Genomic DNA, 20,621 nt, shown 5'->3' on the forward strand with positions numbered 1-20,621 from the left:
TAAATGCTAAAGAAAACAGTGCATTATTTGAATGAAGTGCAAGCCCTTTTGTCCCATACTTTGCGAGTTGGTACGTGGAAGCCTGTTGACTGATCAGCAATCCCTCCCTCATCTTTTATACTGGCTTCTCAAAAAGTGTCAGCCACGGCTCAGTGGTAACTCTAGCCCATGAGTCAGAAGGTTTTAGGTCCAAGTCACACTCCAGATCAATGATGGGCAATCTAGGCTAGTGAGGTTCCTTCAACTCCAGATTGAAATCAAGCTTGTTCACCAACTATGATCCTTGAATAAGGTTAAATACATGCCAAAAATGGGTCATAGAAAATGCTTAATCATTTACATATTAATAGAAGTTCAAATGGTAAAAACAAAAGAAATATTTACATTTTGGAAGCAGAGGGCATGCAATGCTCACACAGTCAACTTTGTGAGCAATCAGCATGCACCTATCTCCCTTGCCCTTACTTTACATGCCCCACTTCAGTCATATGAAAAACACTACATGGACGGAAATCAGTGGAATGTGCCAACTCTGCACAAGGGCAATTGTCAACAAAAAAGGTCTCGTGGGCCGCACTCAGAAACCAAATGGGCTGCATGTGGACCCCAGGCTGCTGGTTGTCCAGCACTGCTCCAGATACGTGAGCACATAATCGCGCAGTGCACAGTCACAGACACAGTCCTTAGAATGAGACACTAACAGAAAGCTCTGTCTGCTCCTACTGAGTGCACGCTTAAAAAAAAAATCCCATGATGCTTTTGGAAGAGAGGCAGGGGAGTCCTCCATGACATCCTGGCCAATATTCAACCCTGTACTCAAGAGATAATCTGGTCATTATTACAGTGCACATATGGACTTCAACGTTTTCTACGTAGAAGTGTAATCACTGTTGCACAAAGTACTTAACTGGCGTTTAAAGTGTTTTGCACTTTAGTTCATGAAAGGCACAAACAGAAACGCAGGTTCTCTCTTTTCTGAAGTTGTTAGTTATTCTATTGATGCCCAAATCAACATGGTTAACCCTTTAATATTCATGTTTTAACATTAGATACTATACCTTCTCACCCTCTTAAGTTATGTAGACGACCCTTGCCTACCTTGCTGTTGTCTTTGTGCCTCAGTCTTCACACCGTCACTTGTGAAGCAATCAAGCAGGTTAGGCTGACTTCCATAGGTCTTGGGTTTTCTCCAGCAATGCTCAGATTGATCACGCCTCTCAGATGTATCCCTTTCATTGGCACCCACCAACCTATTTGGCACTTGCCTTCTTTGAAATCCACCTCGGCGTCCTGGTATTCAATACAGAAAAAAGATAGCTTAGCTCATTTGACACATGTATGACAAAAGGATAGAAAGAAAAGAGACTCAAATACATAGAACCTAGAAGCAGGAGTAGGCCATTCAGCCCTCCGAGCCTACTCCGCCATTCATTTTGATCAGGGCTGATCATCAAATTCAATATCCTGATCCCACCTTCCCCCCATATCCCTTGGTCCCTTTAGCCTCAAGAATAGAAAATTAGTCAAGGGGCCAACTGGGAGGAAGGAGTGGTAGAGGGATTTCTCCATTTCCCGCCTCTATGTAGAAGCATAACTAGTAAAATAAGACACAAAGATATCAAAGGGTAGTGGAAATCGGGATCTCACGGTCAATCCAAGTTTTCAAGTGATATTTTTATAGTGTGAGGACATCAAGGGAGATGGAGGAAAGGCAGGCAAATGGTATTGATATACAAATTGATCTTGATATGACTGAACAGTAAACAGGCTCAAGGGGCTGAATGGCTCAATCCTATGTTAGCCGGGAAACACATTGGCTGCAAAGCAAGCTCTGAATGCTGCAACAAAAATGGTATGTAGATGCCTGCAAAACATACATTTTGGTATTATGTATATATAATATAATAATGTCAATGGGCCAGGAGTCTGTTAAAAAACACAAATCACACTTATTTTATTCTTTCACAGGATGTGGATGTTGATGGCTAGGCCAGCATTTATTGCCCATCCCTAATTAACCTTCAGAGGACAATGGTGAGCCACCTCTTGAACCGCTGTAGTCCATGTGGTGTAGATGCACCCCATCCTCCCTACCCCACAGTGCTCTGAGGGAGGGAGTTCCAGGATATTGACCCCAGCGAAGGAATGGTGACATAATTCCAAGTCAGGAAGGCACGAGGGTTGGAGGGGAACGTCCAGGTGGTAATGTTCTCATGCCTCTGGTGCTCTTGCCCTTCGAGGTGGTTTGGAAGATGCTGGAAGGGATGCCAATTGAGTGGATTGCTTTGCCCTTGTTGGTATTGAGCTTCCCGAGCGATGTTGGAGCTGCACAATCCAGAAAAGTGGAGAGAGTTCCATCACGCTCCTAACTAGTGCCTTTTAGAGGGTGGACGGACATGGAGTAGTCAAAAGGGGAGATACTCAGCTCAGAATTCCCCAGTCTCTGACCTGTTTTTTTTATTCATTCGTGGGACATGGGTGATGCTGGCTAAGCCAGCATTTATTGCCCACCCCTAGTTGCCCTTCAGAAGGTGGTGGTGAGCTGCCTTCTTGAATTGCTGCAGTCTATGTTCTGTGGGTTGACCCACATTAGGGAGGGAATTCCAGGACTTTAACCCAGCAACTGCGATATATTTCCAAGTCAGGATGGTGAGTGGCTTGGGGGGGGAACTTGCAGCTGGTGCTGTTCCCATTTATCTGCTGCCCTCATCTTTCCAGATGGAAGTGGTCGTGGGTTTGTAAGTTGCTGTCCAAGGATCTTTGGTGATTTGCTACAGTACATCTTGTCGATAGTAGCAGCAGTATATACTGAGTGTCGGTGGTGGAGGGATTGAATGTTTATAGATGTGGTGCCAATCAAGCGGGCTGCTTTGTCCTGGATGGTGTCAAGCTTCTTGAGTGTTGTTGGAGCTGCACCCATCCAGGCAAGTGGGGAGGATTCCACCACACTCCTAACTTGTGCCATGTAGATGGTGGATAAGCTTTGGGGAGTCAGGAGATGAGTTACTCGCCACAGTATTCCTAGCCTCTGACCTGCTCTTGTAGGCACTGTGTTTATGTGGTGAGTCCAGTTGAGTTTCTGGTCAATGGTAACCCCAAGAACGTTGACAATGGGGGATTCAGTGATGGTAACACCATTGAATGTCATGGGTGGTGGGTAGAGTGTCTCTTATTGGTGATAGTCATTGCCTGGCATTTGTGTGGCGCGAATGTTACTTGCCACCCCAAGCCTGGATATTGTCCAGATCTTGTTCAAATGCAACATGGACTGCTTCAGTATCTGAGGAGTCATGAATGGTGCTGAACATTGCGCAATCATCGGTGAACATCCCCACTTCTGACCTTATGATGGAGGGAAGGTTCTTGTAGCCAGAGCATTTCAGGCGACCATTTGGGCCTTTGAATCTGCACTGACTCTCTGACAGAGCATCTTATCAAAGCCCACACCCTATCCTATACCCGTAACCGCACACATTTATCCCACTGATCCCCCTAACCCACACATCTTTGGACACCAAGGGGCAATTTAGCATGGCCAATACAGTTAACCTGCACATCTTTGGAGTGTGGGAGGAAACAGGAGCACCCAGAGGAAACCCACGCAAACACAGGGAGAATGTGTGGAGTTTGCACAGTCACCCAAGGCTGGAATCGAACCTGGCTCCCTGGCACTGCGAGGTAGCAGTGCTAACCATTGTACCATGCCGTCCGGTTGTTTGCCCAGTCCATGTACATCTCTTAAGGGAATCAAATACCAGGTAAAAATTTCCAAAACAAACTTTCATATTTTTTCAAAGACCCAAGGGGATCATAGGTTCCAATGAGGCTCATCCATGACTCCAGTCAAGTTGAAAACATTCGCCTGGATTTTGCAGTCAGTTGTAAGGTGACAGCACTCGTCCAGATCTTAAAAATGTTGTCCTCAATGATTTAGCAATGTCTGTGACGCAGATTTCACCTTTCCCCAGCATTGATTTCATTCTGGGGCCAGCTATAGGGGTCTCTGCGACCAGCGACCAGTGATGACATCAAGTAGGCCAAGCAAGCAATCATATTGAAGACACTATGTGGTCACAGACAGCAAACCATAGAACAAGTAAGTTTTATCATTCACATTTTGTAAGTTTGACAGAAAGCAAAATAAAGATTGACAGGTATGTGACACTTAAAAGGTAGAAGATGAAATAGCAAACAAACTTTATGGGCGGGTTTTTAACGACCTCGCTTGAGCGAAACCAGAAATTCTCGCCTGAGGTCAACGGACATTTCTGTCATCTGCTCCTCACCGCTCCGATTCTGTGACAGGCAAGGCGGTAGAATTCCAGTGTATAAATAAGGACAGTGCCCGGTGAGGGCAGGGTGATGTTCTTCCTCCTCCTCCACCCCCCTTTCCTTACTGATATTCACTGAAATCATAAAAACCCTACAGTGCTGAAGGAGGCCATTCAGCCCATCGAATCCGCATCAACAATAATCCTATCTAGGCCCTATTCCCAGAACCTCACATATTTACCCCTCTAATCCCTCTTATCTACACATCCCAGGACACTAAGGGACAATTTAGCATAGCCAATGCACATAACCTGCATATCTTTGAACCGTTGGGGGAAACCAGAGCACCCAGAGGAAACCCACGCATACACGGGAAAAGGGGGGGGCGGGTGGGGGGGGGATTCCACACGGACAGTGACCCAAGCCAGGAATTGAGCCTGGGTCCTTGGCGCTGAGAGGCAGCAGTGTTAACCATTGTGTCACCATGCCGCCCTAGGCTCACACATGAAAATTGGCCTCTACAGATCACCCAAATTAGTGTCAGAAAATTTATAGTCTCTTGTTTTGCCAATATGTTACATTTTTGTAAATATATACTTTAACACCATCTTTGTAAATAATTGTTTTTCCAATCTCATCCACGTCTCTTTTTATGATTAACTTAACTTTGGCCTCTCATTGAAGCCTTGGTGCTTAGTGATGGCCCTTGAAAATACATCGATCAGATCACCTTTTAATCCTGAACTTTCAAAACACTCTTCATGACTGTGCCCCTACACCCCGGTAACATATGGATCATCAATGATGCCCTAGCCAGAACTATAGACCACGGTGTCTCAGCTTCAGTGACTATGCTTTAACAGTACCTAGAGCCATAGAATCCCTACAGTGCAGAAGGAGGCCATTCAGCCCATGGAACCTGCATTGACAACACTCCCACCCAGGCCCTTTCCCTGTAACCACATATGTCTACCCTGCTAATCTCCCGACACTAAGGGGCAATTTAGCATGGCCAATCCACCTAACCCGCACATCTTTGGACTGTGGGAGGAAACTGGAGCAGCTGGGTGAAACCCATGCAGACACAGAGAATGTGCAAACTTCACACAGACAGTCATCCAAGCCGGGAATCGAACCCAGGTCCCTGGCATTGTGAGGCAGCAGTACTAACCACTGTCACCGTAATAAAGTGAAAGCCTCTTCTCAAATAATATTTCTCCATTCTAGTTTTTGGAAGTAGGCTAACTGCTTTTCTGAGTTTCAATTTTATAAATATTTTTGGCATTGTCAATGAAACCAAAGTGGTTCTTTAGAAATAAATTTAAAATGTTATATAGGTTAGGAGGCTTAGTGGAGTAAGTACATGGGGTGACAGGGATAGGGTCTAGGCAAGATGCTCTGTCGTAGAGTCAGTGCAGACTTGATGGGCCAAATGGCCTCCTTCTGCACTGTAGGGATTCTATGGTTCGATAAAGGCTGTTCCTTACTCACCTCTTGGGTTTCCTTGAACACTTGCTTCAGGTGTTTCTTTATCACCACTTGCTGGGTGGAAGTGACCTCCAGAGATCCTGGGCCCTCGAAAAGGTTGCCTCCCACCATAGGCTGGAGGGTGTCCAGAGGACGCGTGCGTGGAGCTGAATTGGCTTTCAACTTGTTTAAATACCGAAAAACCCTGGTCATTTCCACGTCTTCGTTCTTTTGAATGCTGTCGGTTTGGCCGCGTGCTGCTTGAACTTCTAGCTTGTGCCGGTTGTTTGGTGGGTTGCGGTTTTGCTTTGACTTTGGGACAGAATGCAACAGGAGTTTTAATAGATAAGTTTCAACAGTCACTTGATAAATGTTAACCATTCCCCTTCCCCGAGGTCGGGGAGGGGTGGAAGGGGCAGCAAAAGGCAACCCTGGCGTTGTTCCTGACTTTGGATGATAGAGCGATAGCAAAGTCCGTAGTTCATTTTACACTTATCCTGTTTCAGGTCGATGTTTATAAAAATCAGCTGGGGGGGGGGGGGGGGTTGTAAAGAAGGATCACACCCCCAAAGCATTTATCCAGAAAGCAAGTGTGAATGGAAGAATAATGATGAGCAGCTCTGTTCAAAAGCAAAAAACACGAAAAAAAAATTCAGACCACAACATGGCAAAAACAAATAATTGGAATGAGGGACAGAGTTCATGGTCTGAAACTGTTGAACCCAGTGTTGAGACCAGAAAGTTGTAAGGCACCTGTTGGGCAACACTGCAGCAGGCCTGAGGCCAGAAATGTTGAGAGCAAAGGCCTTTCACATTCGCTCTGGACAAATGCTTTTATTCTTTACACAACCATTACCACTCCCTTTGCCTTCAATTCCATGACATCTTTATCAGTCAATCTCTCCTACCCTCTATCCTAACCCAGACCTTCCCTTTTGTTCAGACTTCTCCGTGAGGCTGCAAGCTATTCCTCTCTGGGTTGCTGACATTCTGCACTGTCTGGTGAAGAAAAGTGGGCTGGAGAGAGTGATACGAGTGTGCTGGACTGGTGCTCAAATATGGCGCCAGGAATTTTCAATCCTAGAGCTGAGGGCGGGCAGACAAATCAGCTATCAGCTCACCACGATAGCGGGCAGGAAACTCGTCTGTGCATAATTGGAGAGGTTCCAAATGCTGTATCAGACTCAGGATCCCACCATCCTGGTCAGAGGGAAACATACCACCCACCATTCCACATTGTCTCAAAAATGGAGAATTCCCCCCAGAGTTCCTTTTTTTGTTCAGATGAAGTAAACAAAAGATTAGTGGGATCCGGGCATACAAGTCCACAGACCCCTGAAAGTGGCAACACAGGTGGATAAGGCTGTCAAGAAGGCATACAGCATGCTTGCCTTCATCGGCTGGGCATCGAGTATAAAAGCTGGCAAGTTATGTCAGATGTATAAAAAACTTTAGTTCAACTGCATTTGGAATATTGCGTGCGGTTCCGATCGCCACACTACCAGAAGGTCGAGGAGGCTTTGGAGAGGATGCAAAGAAGGTTTAGCAGGATATTGCCTGGTCTGGAGGGTTTTAGGTACAAGGAGGGGTTGGATAAACTCGGATTGGTTTCACTGGAAAGACAGAGGCCGAGGAGCGACCTGATAGATGTCCACAAAATTATGAGAGGCTTAGATAGGGTGATTAGTCACAGGCTTTTTCCCAAGGCGGAAAGGGTCGACTATAAGAGGGCACAGGTTTAAAGGTGAGAGGGGGTAAGTTTAGGGGAGACGTGCAGGGAAAGTTTTTCACACAGGGGGTGGTGGGTGTCTGGAACGCACTGCCAGTGGAGGTGGTGGAAGCAGGCACGTTAGCAACGTTCAAAGTGCATCTTGATAGACACATGACCGGGAGGCGAACAGAGGGAAAAGCGAAGTTTAAAATTTATTTATTAGTCACAAATAGGCTTACATTCATACTGTAATGAAATTACTGTGAAAATCCCCTAGTCGCCACACTCCGGCACCTGTTCGGGTACACTGAGGGAGAATTTAGCATGGCCAATGAACCTAAACTGCGGTAGCACAGCGGTTAGCACTGCTGCTTCACAGCTCCAGGGTCCCGGGTTCAATTCCCGGCTCGGGTCACTGTCTGTGTGGAGTTTGCACATTCTCCTCGTGTCTGCGTGGGTTTCCTCTGGGTGCTCCGGTTTCCTCCCACAGTCCAAAGATGTGCGGGTTAGGTTGATTGGCCAGGTTACAAATTGACCCTTAGAGTCCCGAGATGCGTAGGTTAGCGGGATTAGCGGGTAAAATATGTGGGGGTAGGGCCTGGGTGGGATTGTGGTCGGTGCAGACTCGATGGGCCGAATGGCCTCCTTCTGCACTGTAGGGTTTCTATGATTTCTATGATCTTTGAACTATGGGAGGAAACTGGGGCATACGGAAGAAACCTATGCAGGCACAGGGAGAAAGTGCAGACTCCGCACAGACAGTGACCCAAGCCGGGAATTGAACCCAGGTCTCTGGCACTGTGAGGCAGCAGTGCTAACCACCGTGCTGCCACAGAAACATCCCGTGCCAGGATAGAAACCACGTATCAGCGGAGGCTTGGTGGGCCGAAGGGTCTGTTCCTGTGCTGTATTGTTCTTGGTAAATTTTTTGGCCTCGTCCCTCATGGGAATCATCGCGAGCGGGATGGAAAATTTGGCGGATCATTTAAACATTCTTTTTGACCTTAGGTGGGGCGAGCGCGACTACAAAATCCCGCCTGAGACGTAGCACAGCAACAATAAAACCTGAACGTATTTGCAGGTTAAAACATGCAAACACAAGATTGGGATTGCTAAGTAAATAGCTACTAATAGAGAATATTAGCAGGCTGAGTGGGGGCTAATTTAGATGGGTGAATGGGAATTATGGTATCCAATTTGGAAAGCAAAATAAAGTCTGGAACGGACAAGGGAACTAAGTATCAAACATAGTGATACATTTGGCGAATAGGGCCACATGTTGTTTGTTGACTATACAAAAACAGTCTATTGTCACCATGAAAATGGCAGGAGTTCTTATCTGCTGCCTGAAAGCAACTGAACTCTGAGTCATCAAGCATTAACTCAATTACAATTAGACTTTGCACCTTTAGAATGGACACAACCTCACCACTGCAGCAGAATGATATATTAAGCATAATATAACTATCCCTTCATAACAGAGCAAAGTTAAACTCACACATGCAAATAGCACAGACCGACCCATAACATATTTTTAAATTTGGTGAAAACAAAAGGTTCTCTTCATGATCTGTACCTACAGCTGATCTCTGGGTGCACTGATTACCTACAGCTGATCTCTGGGGGCACTGATTACCCACAGCTGATCTCCGGGGGCACTGATTACCCACAGCTGATCTCCGGGGGGCACTGATTACCCACAGCTGATCTCTGGGGGGCACTGATTACCCACAGCTGATCTCCGGGGGGCACTGATTACCCACAGCTGATCTCTGGGGGCACTGGTGCAAAGTGAGTTCCCAAAAAAAAATGCCACAAGAGGTTTAGGATCATAGAAATTATACGGCACAGAGGGGAGCCATTTGGCCTATCTTGATTGGAAAGACACCCAAGGTGCCCCTTCTAATCCCATCTTCCTGCCCCTGGCCCATAGCTCTGCAGCTTACAGCAGGTAAGGTGCAGATCCAAATATTTCTTAAAAAGAGTTTAGGGTGTCTGCCTCCACCACCAACTCAAGCAGTGAATTCCAGACCACCCACCACCCTCTGCATAAAAAGGTTTTTCCTCGTGTCCCCTCTAATCCCTACTCCATTTAGCTTGAATCTATGACCCCTGGTTTTTGAATTCTTTGCCAAGGGAAACAGGTTCCTCCTGTCTATCTTTACCCTGCACAATTTTGTGACCTCAATCATGCCACCCCTCAGCCTTCTCTGTTCCAAGGCAAACAACCCATAGAATCCCCACAGTGCAGAAGGAGGCCAGTCGGCCCATCGAATCTGCACCAACCACAATCTGACCCAGGCTCCACTCCCGCAAACCCTCATTTACCTTGTGAATCCCCTGACACTAAGGGGCAATTTAGCATGGCCAATGCACCTAACCTGCACATCTTTGGACTGTGGGAGGGAACCGGATCACCTGGAGGAAACCCATGCAGATACGGGGAGAACGTGCAAACTCCAACAGACAGCGACCTGAGGCCGGAATTGAACCCAGTCCCTGGCGCTGTGAGGCAGCAATGCCAACCACCGTGCCATCCAATCTCTCCTTGTGGCTACAATTCTCCAGCCCTGGCAACATAGTAAATCTTTTTCAATCGTCTCTTGCAATTTCGTTGGAAGATGAATGCTAAACTGCACTTCAAAACTGAATACGATGCATTTTCAGCTTTCCTTAAAATGTTTTGTGGTTTAAATTCATGCTACAATATCTAGTACACGCCAAGATAGTCTCAATTTAACACAAATAAACTCTCAGTACATCTGACCTTTCATGTTTAGAAGATGTGTCTTCTCCATCTCCTTGAACTGTTTGGCCATCATTAACCGCAGTTGCTCTTCTTGAGATCCCATTGTGCTGTCTCTGTAAGGGATAAACACAATTTATTCAACAGCAATTTACATTCAACTAGTGCCTTTAACATAGTCAAACATCCCAACGTGCTTCACACAAATGCTTTACATGCTTATAAATAAGTCTCTAAATTCTTCCAGTTCAGACAAAAAGGTCATAAATCTAAAACAACTGTTCCTCCAGATGCGGCCTGGCGTGCCAAGTGCTTCCAGCATTTTCTCTCTTTATTTCAGATTTCCAGAATCAGCAGTATTCATATTATGGAATTGTTCAAGCTCTTTGATATAACTTTGTTGGTGCTGCTTTGCCACTTTGACTGGTTCTTGTTCTGCACAGGTCAGCATGAGGAAAGATGTTGGCCCAAGTCACATTCAGCAGAGCAGCGAGTGAGAAGGGAGTGGTGTAAAGTTCATTTATTAGTCACAAGTAAGGCTTATATTAACACTGCAATGAAGTTACTGTGAAAATGCCCTAGTCGCCACACTCCGGCGCCTGTTCAGGTACACGGAGGGAAAATTTAGCACAGCTAATCCACCTAACCCGCACGTCTTTGGACTGTGGGTGGAAACCGAAGCACCCAGAAGAAACCCATGCAGACATGTGGAGAACGTGCAGACTGTGCACAGACAGTGACCCAAGCCGGGAATGGAACCCGGGTCCCTGGCGCAGTGAGGCAGCAGTGCTAACCACTGTGCCAGCCTAATGGGGTTTGTTTTCACTCTGGGTGAAGATATAAAACAGGTGAGCCCCCGTTCAATATTTATTCCAATTTTCACATTCACTGGCTGGGATTTTCCAGCCCTTCCTGGTGGAGTATCTTCCAGTGGTGATGCCCCCACCTTGCCGGCTGTGTGGTTGGCAAGGAATGAAAATGATGATTGACTTTGAAGATCCCACTGGTGGCCGATGGCGAGCAGCCTCCTGCCATAAATGTACCGTGATTGTGGGGAAGGAAGAATCCTGGCCATTGACTCTATGAATAAGAGTAGCCCATTCAATTCCCACCCCAGGTCTGTTTTGCCATTTGATTAGATCCGGACTGATCTGTATCTTAACTTCTTCTCCCCATTTTGGTTTCTGAACTCTTGATACCCTCACAAATATCTATCAATCCCAGTTTTGAAATTCCCGCTCCTCCCCACCACCCCTGGTGGCACGCTGCCTCAGCGCCAGGGCACTGGGTTCAATTCCTTGCTTGGGTCACTCTCTGTGCAGAGTCTGCACGTTCTCCCAGTGTCTGTGCGGGTTTCCGACGGGTGCCCCAGTTCCTCCTGCAGTCTGAAAGATGTGCTGGTTAGGTGCATTGGCCATGCTAAATTCCCCTTCAGTGAACCTGAACAGGAGCCAGAGTGTGGCAACTGGGGGATTTTCACAGTAACCTCATTGCAGTGCCCACTTGTGACACAAATAAATAGACTTTAAAAAGCCTTAACAACATTTTAGAAAGACAGATCCAAACCCCGAAGGTGGCCTTGTTCAACTTTTAACACTCTGCCCTCTTGTTCAAGACTTGCCATTTAAGGGGAACACTTTCTATCCATCCCAGTGGTTTCCAATCTTTCACACATCACGGTGCGCCTCTATACTATCTAAACATTCGGAGGCACTCTTCCTATTTTCTCTGAACTTGCCCTCTAACAAAAGACATTTTGGGGGCAATTTTCAGCTTGCATTCGCCACCGTCAGAGAGAACGGCGATGCAGGCGGAAAATCTGGAGAGAATCAGGAAATGCAGCTTTCCATGTTTTACTGTGCATGTGCGGATGCCAAAAATCGGATTTCCACCATAATAAAGCAGAGCACCGATAGATTCAGTTCCAGCCGTCACCAAACCTGAGCCATTGACTTAGCAACATGCAAACAATACAATATAAATGCAAACTTTATAAAGGGAACCTTGATTTCCTTAAAACCACAGCTCAGAAATAATTTATCCAGTTCATACGAGGTTTAATATTTTTAAACCATCAACATGAATGTTGACTGGTTCTCTTCACAGACACTGCCTGATCATCCAGGTTTTCCAGCATTCTTGCTTCTTATGTCAGATTTTCAGCATCTGCAGTATTTCACTTTTGTATTAATATTGAGTTCTACCTTAGATAGAAAAATTAAGTATGAGAAAAAGTGGTAATATAATTACAAAAGAGACAGGAGAAAGCTGAAGTGCAGGACAGAAGTCTGAGCATAACACAAGTCTCATCTCTCTCGTTCCTCCCAGGATTTTTGTGTGCTTTTTGAGTCTTCGGTTTTTGCGCAGGCGTATGGGACCTTTGTCTTCAGCTTCCAGTCCCGTTGGTCATGCACACGGCCCTGACCAATGTTAAACTATCTAAACCACGCGTGTGCGACTCTTTCACAGACAGGAACAGGAGGCCTGGGATTTGTCGGGTCTTGGAGATGCCGACCACAGAGCTGTAACTGAAGTTAGTTTTAGTTTCATTACATAAATTTTGAATCTTTTTGAATGGCACACTTGGGGAGCTTCACAGTACACTATTGGGAATGACTGATCTACCCTATGAACACCTTTGATTATCTCACCTACCACAATTATATCACTCCTCAGTTTTCTAAACTCAGATGACTAGTTTATACAATGTGGCCTTGCAAGTCCCTACTCAAAATGTCTCATCATTTTGTTTCATTTGCTTCCAACAACCATCATTTGACGGCAACTGCTCTCAATTGCAGTCATTTTTCATGTAAATTGTTGTTCCCTTCCACCCCTTCTTTCCCCCAATCCCCACTTCCCCTTCATTTCCTACCTCTTACCCTTTCCCGTGCTTGTACACTTCCCCCCCCCCCGACCCCTTCTCCCCTCCCTCCTTCCCACCACTCCCAAACCGCGCCCCCCCTCCCTTCCCACCTCACCACCACTCCCAACGCCCCCCCCCCCGCCCCCCCACTGGGGTCCAGACTGGAACCTGGCGAGGCAAGGTCAGGGTCCAGCCAGACAATGAGAGGCGAGTTCAGTGAGGCCCCATGGCCTGGAGGGAGTGTGAGGAGAGTGGAGGGAGAGAGCGAGGGTGGAGTGTATGAGGGGAACAGTATGTAAGTTGGAGAGAGTGAGGGGTAGTGTGGGAAGAGTGGAGGGAGTGGGATGTAGGATGTAGCTTGGGGAATGGGTGGAGGGAAATTATAGGGCCGGAGACTGAAATGAACTGAGAACTGATGGGGATCAGGTGGTGCTGTCAAGCATGTACTATAAAGCGGAACAATTTTTCAGGCTAACTGAAAGCCAAATAAAATCAGATACAAGTTAAGTAAGTAATTACCTTGTATTTTTCAATGCACGTTGCTGAGTATGTTTGATAGTTTCAAGAGCAGTGGGATAGCTTTGAGCACACTTATCAAATTCATTAAAACTATTGATGTCAAACTCTAATCGAGAGCATTGAGTACACTTGAAAACAAAGATGATGTCAACGTTTTCAGGTAGGGAAACCAGTTAAGTTAAAGTTAATTGATTAGTCACAAGTAGGCTTACATTAACACTGCAATGAAGTTATTGTGAAAATCCCTGAGTCATCACACTCCTGTTCGGGTACACCGAGGGAGAATTCAGCATGGCCAGCGCACCTAACCTGGTCGGTGGGGGGGAAACCTAGATGGAAACCTAGATGGCACCTAGAGGAAACCCACGCCGACACAGAGAACGTGCAGTCTCTGCACAGTGACCGGGAATTGAACCCAGGTCCCTGGCGCTATGAGGCAGCAGTGCTAACCACTGTGCCACCTTGCTAAAATAAATCCCTTCTTTTTACTTTTTAAGAGGATTTCCCAGTACCAAATACATACACAGGACAATCAACCAAGTCTACCACCATAAGACATATGAGCAGAAGTAGGCCATTCAGCCCATCAAGTCTGCTCCGCCATTCAACGAGATCATGATTAATCGGATATGATAATCCTCAACTCCACTTTTAAAAAAAAATTAATTCATGGGACATGGGCGTCATTGGTTGGCCAGCATTTATTGCCCATCCCTAGTTGCCCTTGAGAAGGTAATTGTGAGATGCCTTCTTGAACCACTGCAGTTAGCAATTGAAATAATGGAGTGGCTTGCCATGCCATTTCTGAGGGCAGTTGAGAGTCAACCACATTGCTGTGGCTCTGGAGTCACATGTAGGCCAGACCAGGCAAGGACGGCAGATTTCCTTCCCTAAAGCTCATGCGTGAACTTTCCCATCTTATCCCCCAAACCCTCAATTCTTTTAATGATTAAAAAAATCTGTCGATCTCAGCCTTGAACATACTTAACGACCCAGCCTCTACAGCCACCTGTGACAAAGAATTCCACAGAATCATCACCCTCTGAGCCACTACCCACCCACCCCAACCTGTATGAAATTTTACAGGGTGCATCGGGTGACTTACGTAGCCTCAGATCTGTTGAGACTACTTAAGGCCACTTATGGCCTCATCCTGCCCTCACTGCTACTCAAGAAAGGAGAATAGGTTAAACTGTAAGAAGCCTCACAACACTAGGTTAAAGTCCAACAGGTTTATTTGGAATCACAAGCTTCATCAGGTGACTCTGAAAGCTTGTGATTCCAAATAAACCTGTTGGACTTTAACCTAATGTTGCGCGACCTCTTATTGTGCCCACCCTAGTCCAACACCGGCATCTCCACATCAAGGTTAAACTGAGTTAGTGTAATATTGGTTATGCTCCAACCATCAGTATACATAACTTGAGAGAGAATAATGTCTCGTAATCCCGAGCACATTAAATCAAATCTCAACCTGGTAGTTTAATGATTTGAATTCAGTTTTAATAAAAGGAAATTAAAAGTTATTAGGTAACCTGGTTTTGAAACTCTCGGAAGTAGACAGGCAGGTCCCTCTGTGGTATGGAAGTGCAGAAGAAGGCTCACCATTCAGGGGCAACAAATGGCACAAACCATTGAATCTTTGAGAGAAAGTGGATAGTTGACTTGGGCGGGATTCTCCGGCCATTCATGCCGGCGGGATTCTCTGGTCCCGCTGCAGTGAGCAGAGAGTTAGCTGAGCGCCAAATTCTCCATTCTCACTGGCAGCAGTGGCAGGACGTGAAAGGCACACATGCACCACACAGTCAGAAATATTCTTAATGTTGACCCAGACTAATCAGTTGTAATGACATCAAGGGGAGACGATGGTCTAGCGGTATTATCGCTAGACTATTACTCCAGAAACTCAGCTAATGTTCTAGGGGCCCGGGTTTGAATCCCGGCATGGCAGATGGTGGAATTTGAATTCAATGAAGAAAAATCTGGAATTAAGAATCTACTGATGACCATGGAACCATTTTCGATTGTCAGAAAAACCCATCTGGTTCACGAATGCCTTTTAGGGAAGGAAATCTGTCATCCTTACACGGTCTGGCCGACACATGACTCCAGAGCCACAGCAATGTGGTTGACTTTCAACTGCCCTTAGGCAACTAGGGATGGGCAATAAATGCTGGCCAGCCGGCGATGCCCATGTCCCATGAATGGATAAAAAAATTGTCAGTGTTTGCCATCATTACTTTGTGAATTTGACAGCAACACTCGTACGTACACGTGTAAAGTTAAAAACAGAAGTTACCGTCAGAGATTCCCCGCTCCTCCAAAAGGGTGTCCTCACAGATGGAAACCTTGGGCCAAGATTTTGCAGACAGCAGTGAAACCTCAGCAGGGTTTGCATCAAGCAGGGTAAGCAGTTAATCACACTGAAGTATTCCCACACACAGCAAACCAGGAACTAAAAACGACTAAATCCCTTCACTTTTACTTCAGCAAAATAAATTATTGAGGAATACATATGGGATTGAAGTAGGACACAAAATAAAGACAAACAAACTTGAAACAACTATATTTAAAATTTGTAGCATTTATCATAATTGAGAATCTCTACAGTACCAAAGGAGGCCATTTGGCCCATCGAGCCTGTACTGACCACAATCCCACCCAGGCCCTATTCCCGTAACCCACACATTTACCCTGCTAATCCCCCTGACACTATGGCTGTCCTAAAGTGACCAATCAACCTATTTGATATTCAAATCTAATTACTCTCTCAGGCCACCCTCGCTCCCTCCAGTCTCCACACTCTCAAGGTTAGTGACTCTGTTTAACATTATGAATTTTAGTGCTCTTTTAAAAGTTACACCTCAATTAACAGGGTATAACTTTTCAAGTGTTTCACAGAAAGACAAAGTCTAACAGTGGAAATTTTTGTCAGTTCAGTAATTTCTAATTAATTGCATTTTGAGGGATATAATAGTGTACGCATCTCTGGAGAAGTATCAGCAGCAAGCTCTGAATTATTGACCCAAATCTTTCCATACAGGATTATTATTTGAATAGGTGTAAATTGAGAGTAGTGAATACTCAGCGAGACCTTGGTGTCCTCGTGCATCAGTCACTGAAAGTAAGTGCGCAGGTACAGCAGGCAGTGAAGAAAGTAAATGATATGTTGGCTTTCAGAGCAAGGGGATTTGAGTATAGGGATAGGGATGTTTTGCTGCAATTGTATAGGGTGTTGGTGAGGCCACACCTGGAGTATTTTGTGCAGTTTTGGTGTCCATATCTGAGGAAGGATGTCCTTGCTATAGAAGGAGTACAGTGAAGGTTTACCAGGCTGATTCCTGGGATGGCAGGTCTGTCATATGAAGGGAGACTAAGTCAGTGAGGATATATTCACTGGAGTTTAGAAGAATGAGAGTGGATCTCAGAAACTTTTAGAATTTTATAAGGTTAGACAGGATAGATTCAGGAAGAATGGTCCCAGTGATGGGGCAGTTCAGAGGTCATAGTTTGAGGATAAAGGGATAAACGGAGAACGGAGGTGAGGAGAAACTTCTTCACCCAGAGGGTGGTGAATGTGTGGAATTCACTACCACAGAAAGTAGTTGAGGCCAAAACGTTGTCTAAGTTCAAGAAGAAATTAGGAATCAAGGGATATGGGGGGGGGAAAATCAGAATATTGAATTCGATGATCAGCCATGATCAAAATGAATGGCTGAGCAAGCTCAAAGGGCCGAATGGCCTACTCTGAGTTTCTATGTTTCATCTCCAATTGTCAGAGATCAACTGTACAACTGAAGACATGCTTCAGGAAATCCTTTTTTCCAGTCCTTCGTTTCTATTTGAAAACATTATCTCTTGTTGAATGAGATATAACTGTATGTGTAATGCTTTAAGTGGCTGAGTGAGTTTTTAAATGATGTAGTGACTCATTGAACTTCAACGCGTGCCAATGTCACTGCCACTGTGAAACTGACAGCAACTTCTGGTATCTGTACATACAGTTTCTGTCAGTAATTCCTTGCTCCTCCAAAGACATGTCCCTGTGACTCACCGTGAAATCCAGGCCAAGGAATTTAGGATATAATTTGTCTTAGTCACTTGACCATCGAAACTTCTTAGAAAATTACAGTGCACAATACATCTGCAACATTTATTTTAATCAAAGCTTTATCCAAAAAAACTAAGGTGAAGTTTATTTATTAGTGCAATGAAGTTACTGTGAAAAGCCCTTAGTTGCCACACTCCGGCGCCTGTTCGGGTACACTGAGGGAGACTTTAGCATAACCCATGCACCTAACTAGCATGTCTTTAGGACTGTGGGAGGAAACTGGAGCACCCGGAGGAAACCCACACAGACACGGGAAGAACATGCAGATTCCACACAGACAGTGACCCAAGCCTAGAATCAAACCTGGGTCGCTGGCACTGTGAGTCAGCAGTGCTAACCACTGTGCCACCCCTAGTGGTAACACCTTCAGCGAACAGTACATGTAGATCTTGGTAATAAAAATAAAAAATGCCAGATAAACTCAGCAGGCTTGGCAGCATTTGTGGAGCGAGAAATAGAGTTAACGTTTTGAATTAATGCCTCTTCTACAGACAGGTTCTCTAGAAGAGTCACATGGACTCGAAACATATTGTTCCCCGGGGGGGGGGGGGAAGCGATTAGAAGCTATGGAGAAACATGGGTACACACATCACTAAATGTTAGTGCATTTTAAAAATTAGAATGCAATACTGGCCTTTCTTTCAAGATGTTTAGAATACAAAAAAGAGGAAGTGATGCTTCAGTTGGTCTTTAACCGTTAAAGACCAACTGAAGCAACACTTCCTGGACTTCACCAGGGTGGAAGAGTCAATTACTAGGGGGCACAGGTTTAAGGTGCGAGGGGCAAGGTTTAAAAGGAGATGTACGAGGCAGATTTTTTTTTTTTACACAGAGAGTAGTGGGTGCCTGGAACTTGTTGCTGGGGGAGGTAGTGGAAGCGGATACGGTAGTGACTTTTAAAGGGGCGTCTTGACAAGTACATGAATAGGATGGGGATAGAGGGATATGGTCCCCGAAAGGGTAGGGGGTTTTAGTTAAGTCGGGCAGCATGGTCAGTGCAGGCTTGGAGGGCCGAAGGGCCTGTTCCTGTGCTGCAAATTTCTTTGTTCTTTGAAATACTACATTCAGTTTTGAGCAACACGTCTCAGGCTTTAGATGGGATGCAGCATAGGTTCAGCCAAATGATACCAGGGATGGAGGTTGCATAAACATGGCTTGTAATTCCTTTGAATAAAGAAGCTTGAAGGCTGATCGAGTTGAGGTGTTTAAAATAACATAGGTTTGACGCAGGCTAAAGACTTCCATCTGTTGGTGGAACCCCGAAAATAGAAGCAGAACGTTAAAATTAAAACTAGACTGTTCAGGAATCAAATCAGGAAGCCCCTTTCACTGAACTGCTCGTGGGAATCGGGCACTCCCACACCCAATGCACTGTGGATGCTTAATCAGTTCAGGGAATCATAGAATCCCTACTGTGCAAAAGGAGGCCATTTGGCCCTTCGGGTCTGCACTGACCACATTCCCACCCAGACCCTATAACCCCATACATTTACCCTGCTAATCCCCCTGACACTAAGGGTCGATTCAGCACGGCCAATCAATCGAACCCCCACACATCTTTGGACTTGAAAATTTCAAGGCTGAAATTGATAAATATTTTTGTTGAGTAAGGTTATGAAAAAGACGTGGTGCAAACAGAGTTGAGATAACTGGTCAGCCATGATCCAATTGAACACAGAACAGTCTTGTGGGGCTGAATGAGCTATGCTTGTTCCCCTGTTCTGGAATGCAAATCAAACCTAAAGCTTATTCATCTGCAATATGGTACAGATTATTTGGTGTATTTGCATATTATGCATTTGAGGAAATAACTTGCTAGTATTTATATCACACCAGTTTGTCACATTTTCACCACAAAGCATTGTAGATTTTAAGGCCAGAATTTTACTGTCCCGCTCGCTGTGGGGTTGGAGCAGGCAAGGGGGACGGACCATGGAACAGTCCATTGACCTCGAGTGGGTTTTTCCGGTTTTAGGACAAGTGAGGCCGTAAAATCCAGCCCAAAATGTTTTACACATCACAGATTTATCAAAATATATTACATGTCCTATTCCTTTCCTTCCTGATGCTCGTGGTTTAACTATTGGGATCTTCTAAAAAAACTTTTTCCCACATGACACAAAATCAGAAGTGTAAAAAGTGCAAAGATCTTCAGCATCCCCAATTTTAAACCATTGGACTGCAGCAGTCCAGGTCCCAAGCTCTGGGATTCCTTCCCCACAGCATGGTGGCACAGTGGTTAGTACTGCTGCCTTACAGTACCAGGGACCCGGGTTCAATTCCGGCCTCAGGTCACTCACTGTCTGTGCAGACTCCACATTCTCCCCGTGTCTGTGCGGGTTTCCTCTGGGTGCTCTGATTTCCTTAGTGTCTCAACATGTGTAGGTTAGGGATATTAGCAGGGTAAATACATGGGGTAAGAATCATAGAAGCCCTATAGTACAGAAGGAGGCCATTCAGCCCATCAAGTCTGCACCAACCACAATCCCACAGGCCCTATTCCCGTAACCCCACACATTTACCCTACTAATCCCCCTGACACTACAGGGCAATTTAGCATGGCCAATCAACCTAACCCGCATATCTTTGGACTGTGGGAGGAAGCCGGAGCACCCGGAGGAAACCCACGCAGACACAGGGAGAACGTGCAAACTCCATACAGGCAGTGACCCGAGGCCAGAATTGAACCCGGGTCCCTGGCGCTGTGAGGCAGCAGTTCCAACCACTGTGCTACCGTGCCCCCACCCCCCAGCCTGGGTAGGCTGCCCTGGTGGAGAGTCGGCGCAGACTCAATGGGCCAAATGGCCTCCTTCTGCAATGTACGGAATTTATAATGTACCTCACTGCTTTCGTTACCTCATTCCTTTAGGGTTACCTGCTGTGACTAAATCAGGTGACATGCCTGTATGTTTTTGCCATTAGTAAGCAA

General features: G+C 45.7%; 1 protein-coding gene across 1 annotated transcript in view; it reads right to left on the minus strand.

Moving 5' to 3' along the window:
• LOC144511940 (NFX1-type zinc finger-containing protein 1-like) overlaps positions 1-20,621 on the minus strand; it is a 73,776-nt gene that overhangs the window by 51,894 nt on the left and 1,261 nt on the right. The window contains exons 2-4 of the mRNA XM_078242428.1: positions 10,218-10,312; positions 5,764-6,051; positions 1,099-1,290 (exon numbers count right to left, since the gene is read on the minus strand). Coding sequence (XP_078098554.1) covers positions 1,099-1,290; positions 5,764-6,051; positions 10,218-10,302 — 565 coding nt within the window. The 5' untranslated portion in view covers positions 10,303-10,312. The remainder of the gene's footprint in view (positions 1-1,098; positions 1,291-5,763; positions 6,052-10,217; positions 10,313-20,621) is intronic.

The sequence above is a fragment of the Mustelus asterias genome, chromosome 2, assembly GCF_964213995.1.
Source record: "Mustelus asterias chromosome 2, sMusAst1.hap1.1, whole genome shotgun sequence".
NCBI lineage: Eukaryota > Metazoa > Chordata > Chondrichthyes > Carcharhiniformes > Triakidae > Mustelus > Mustelus asterias.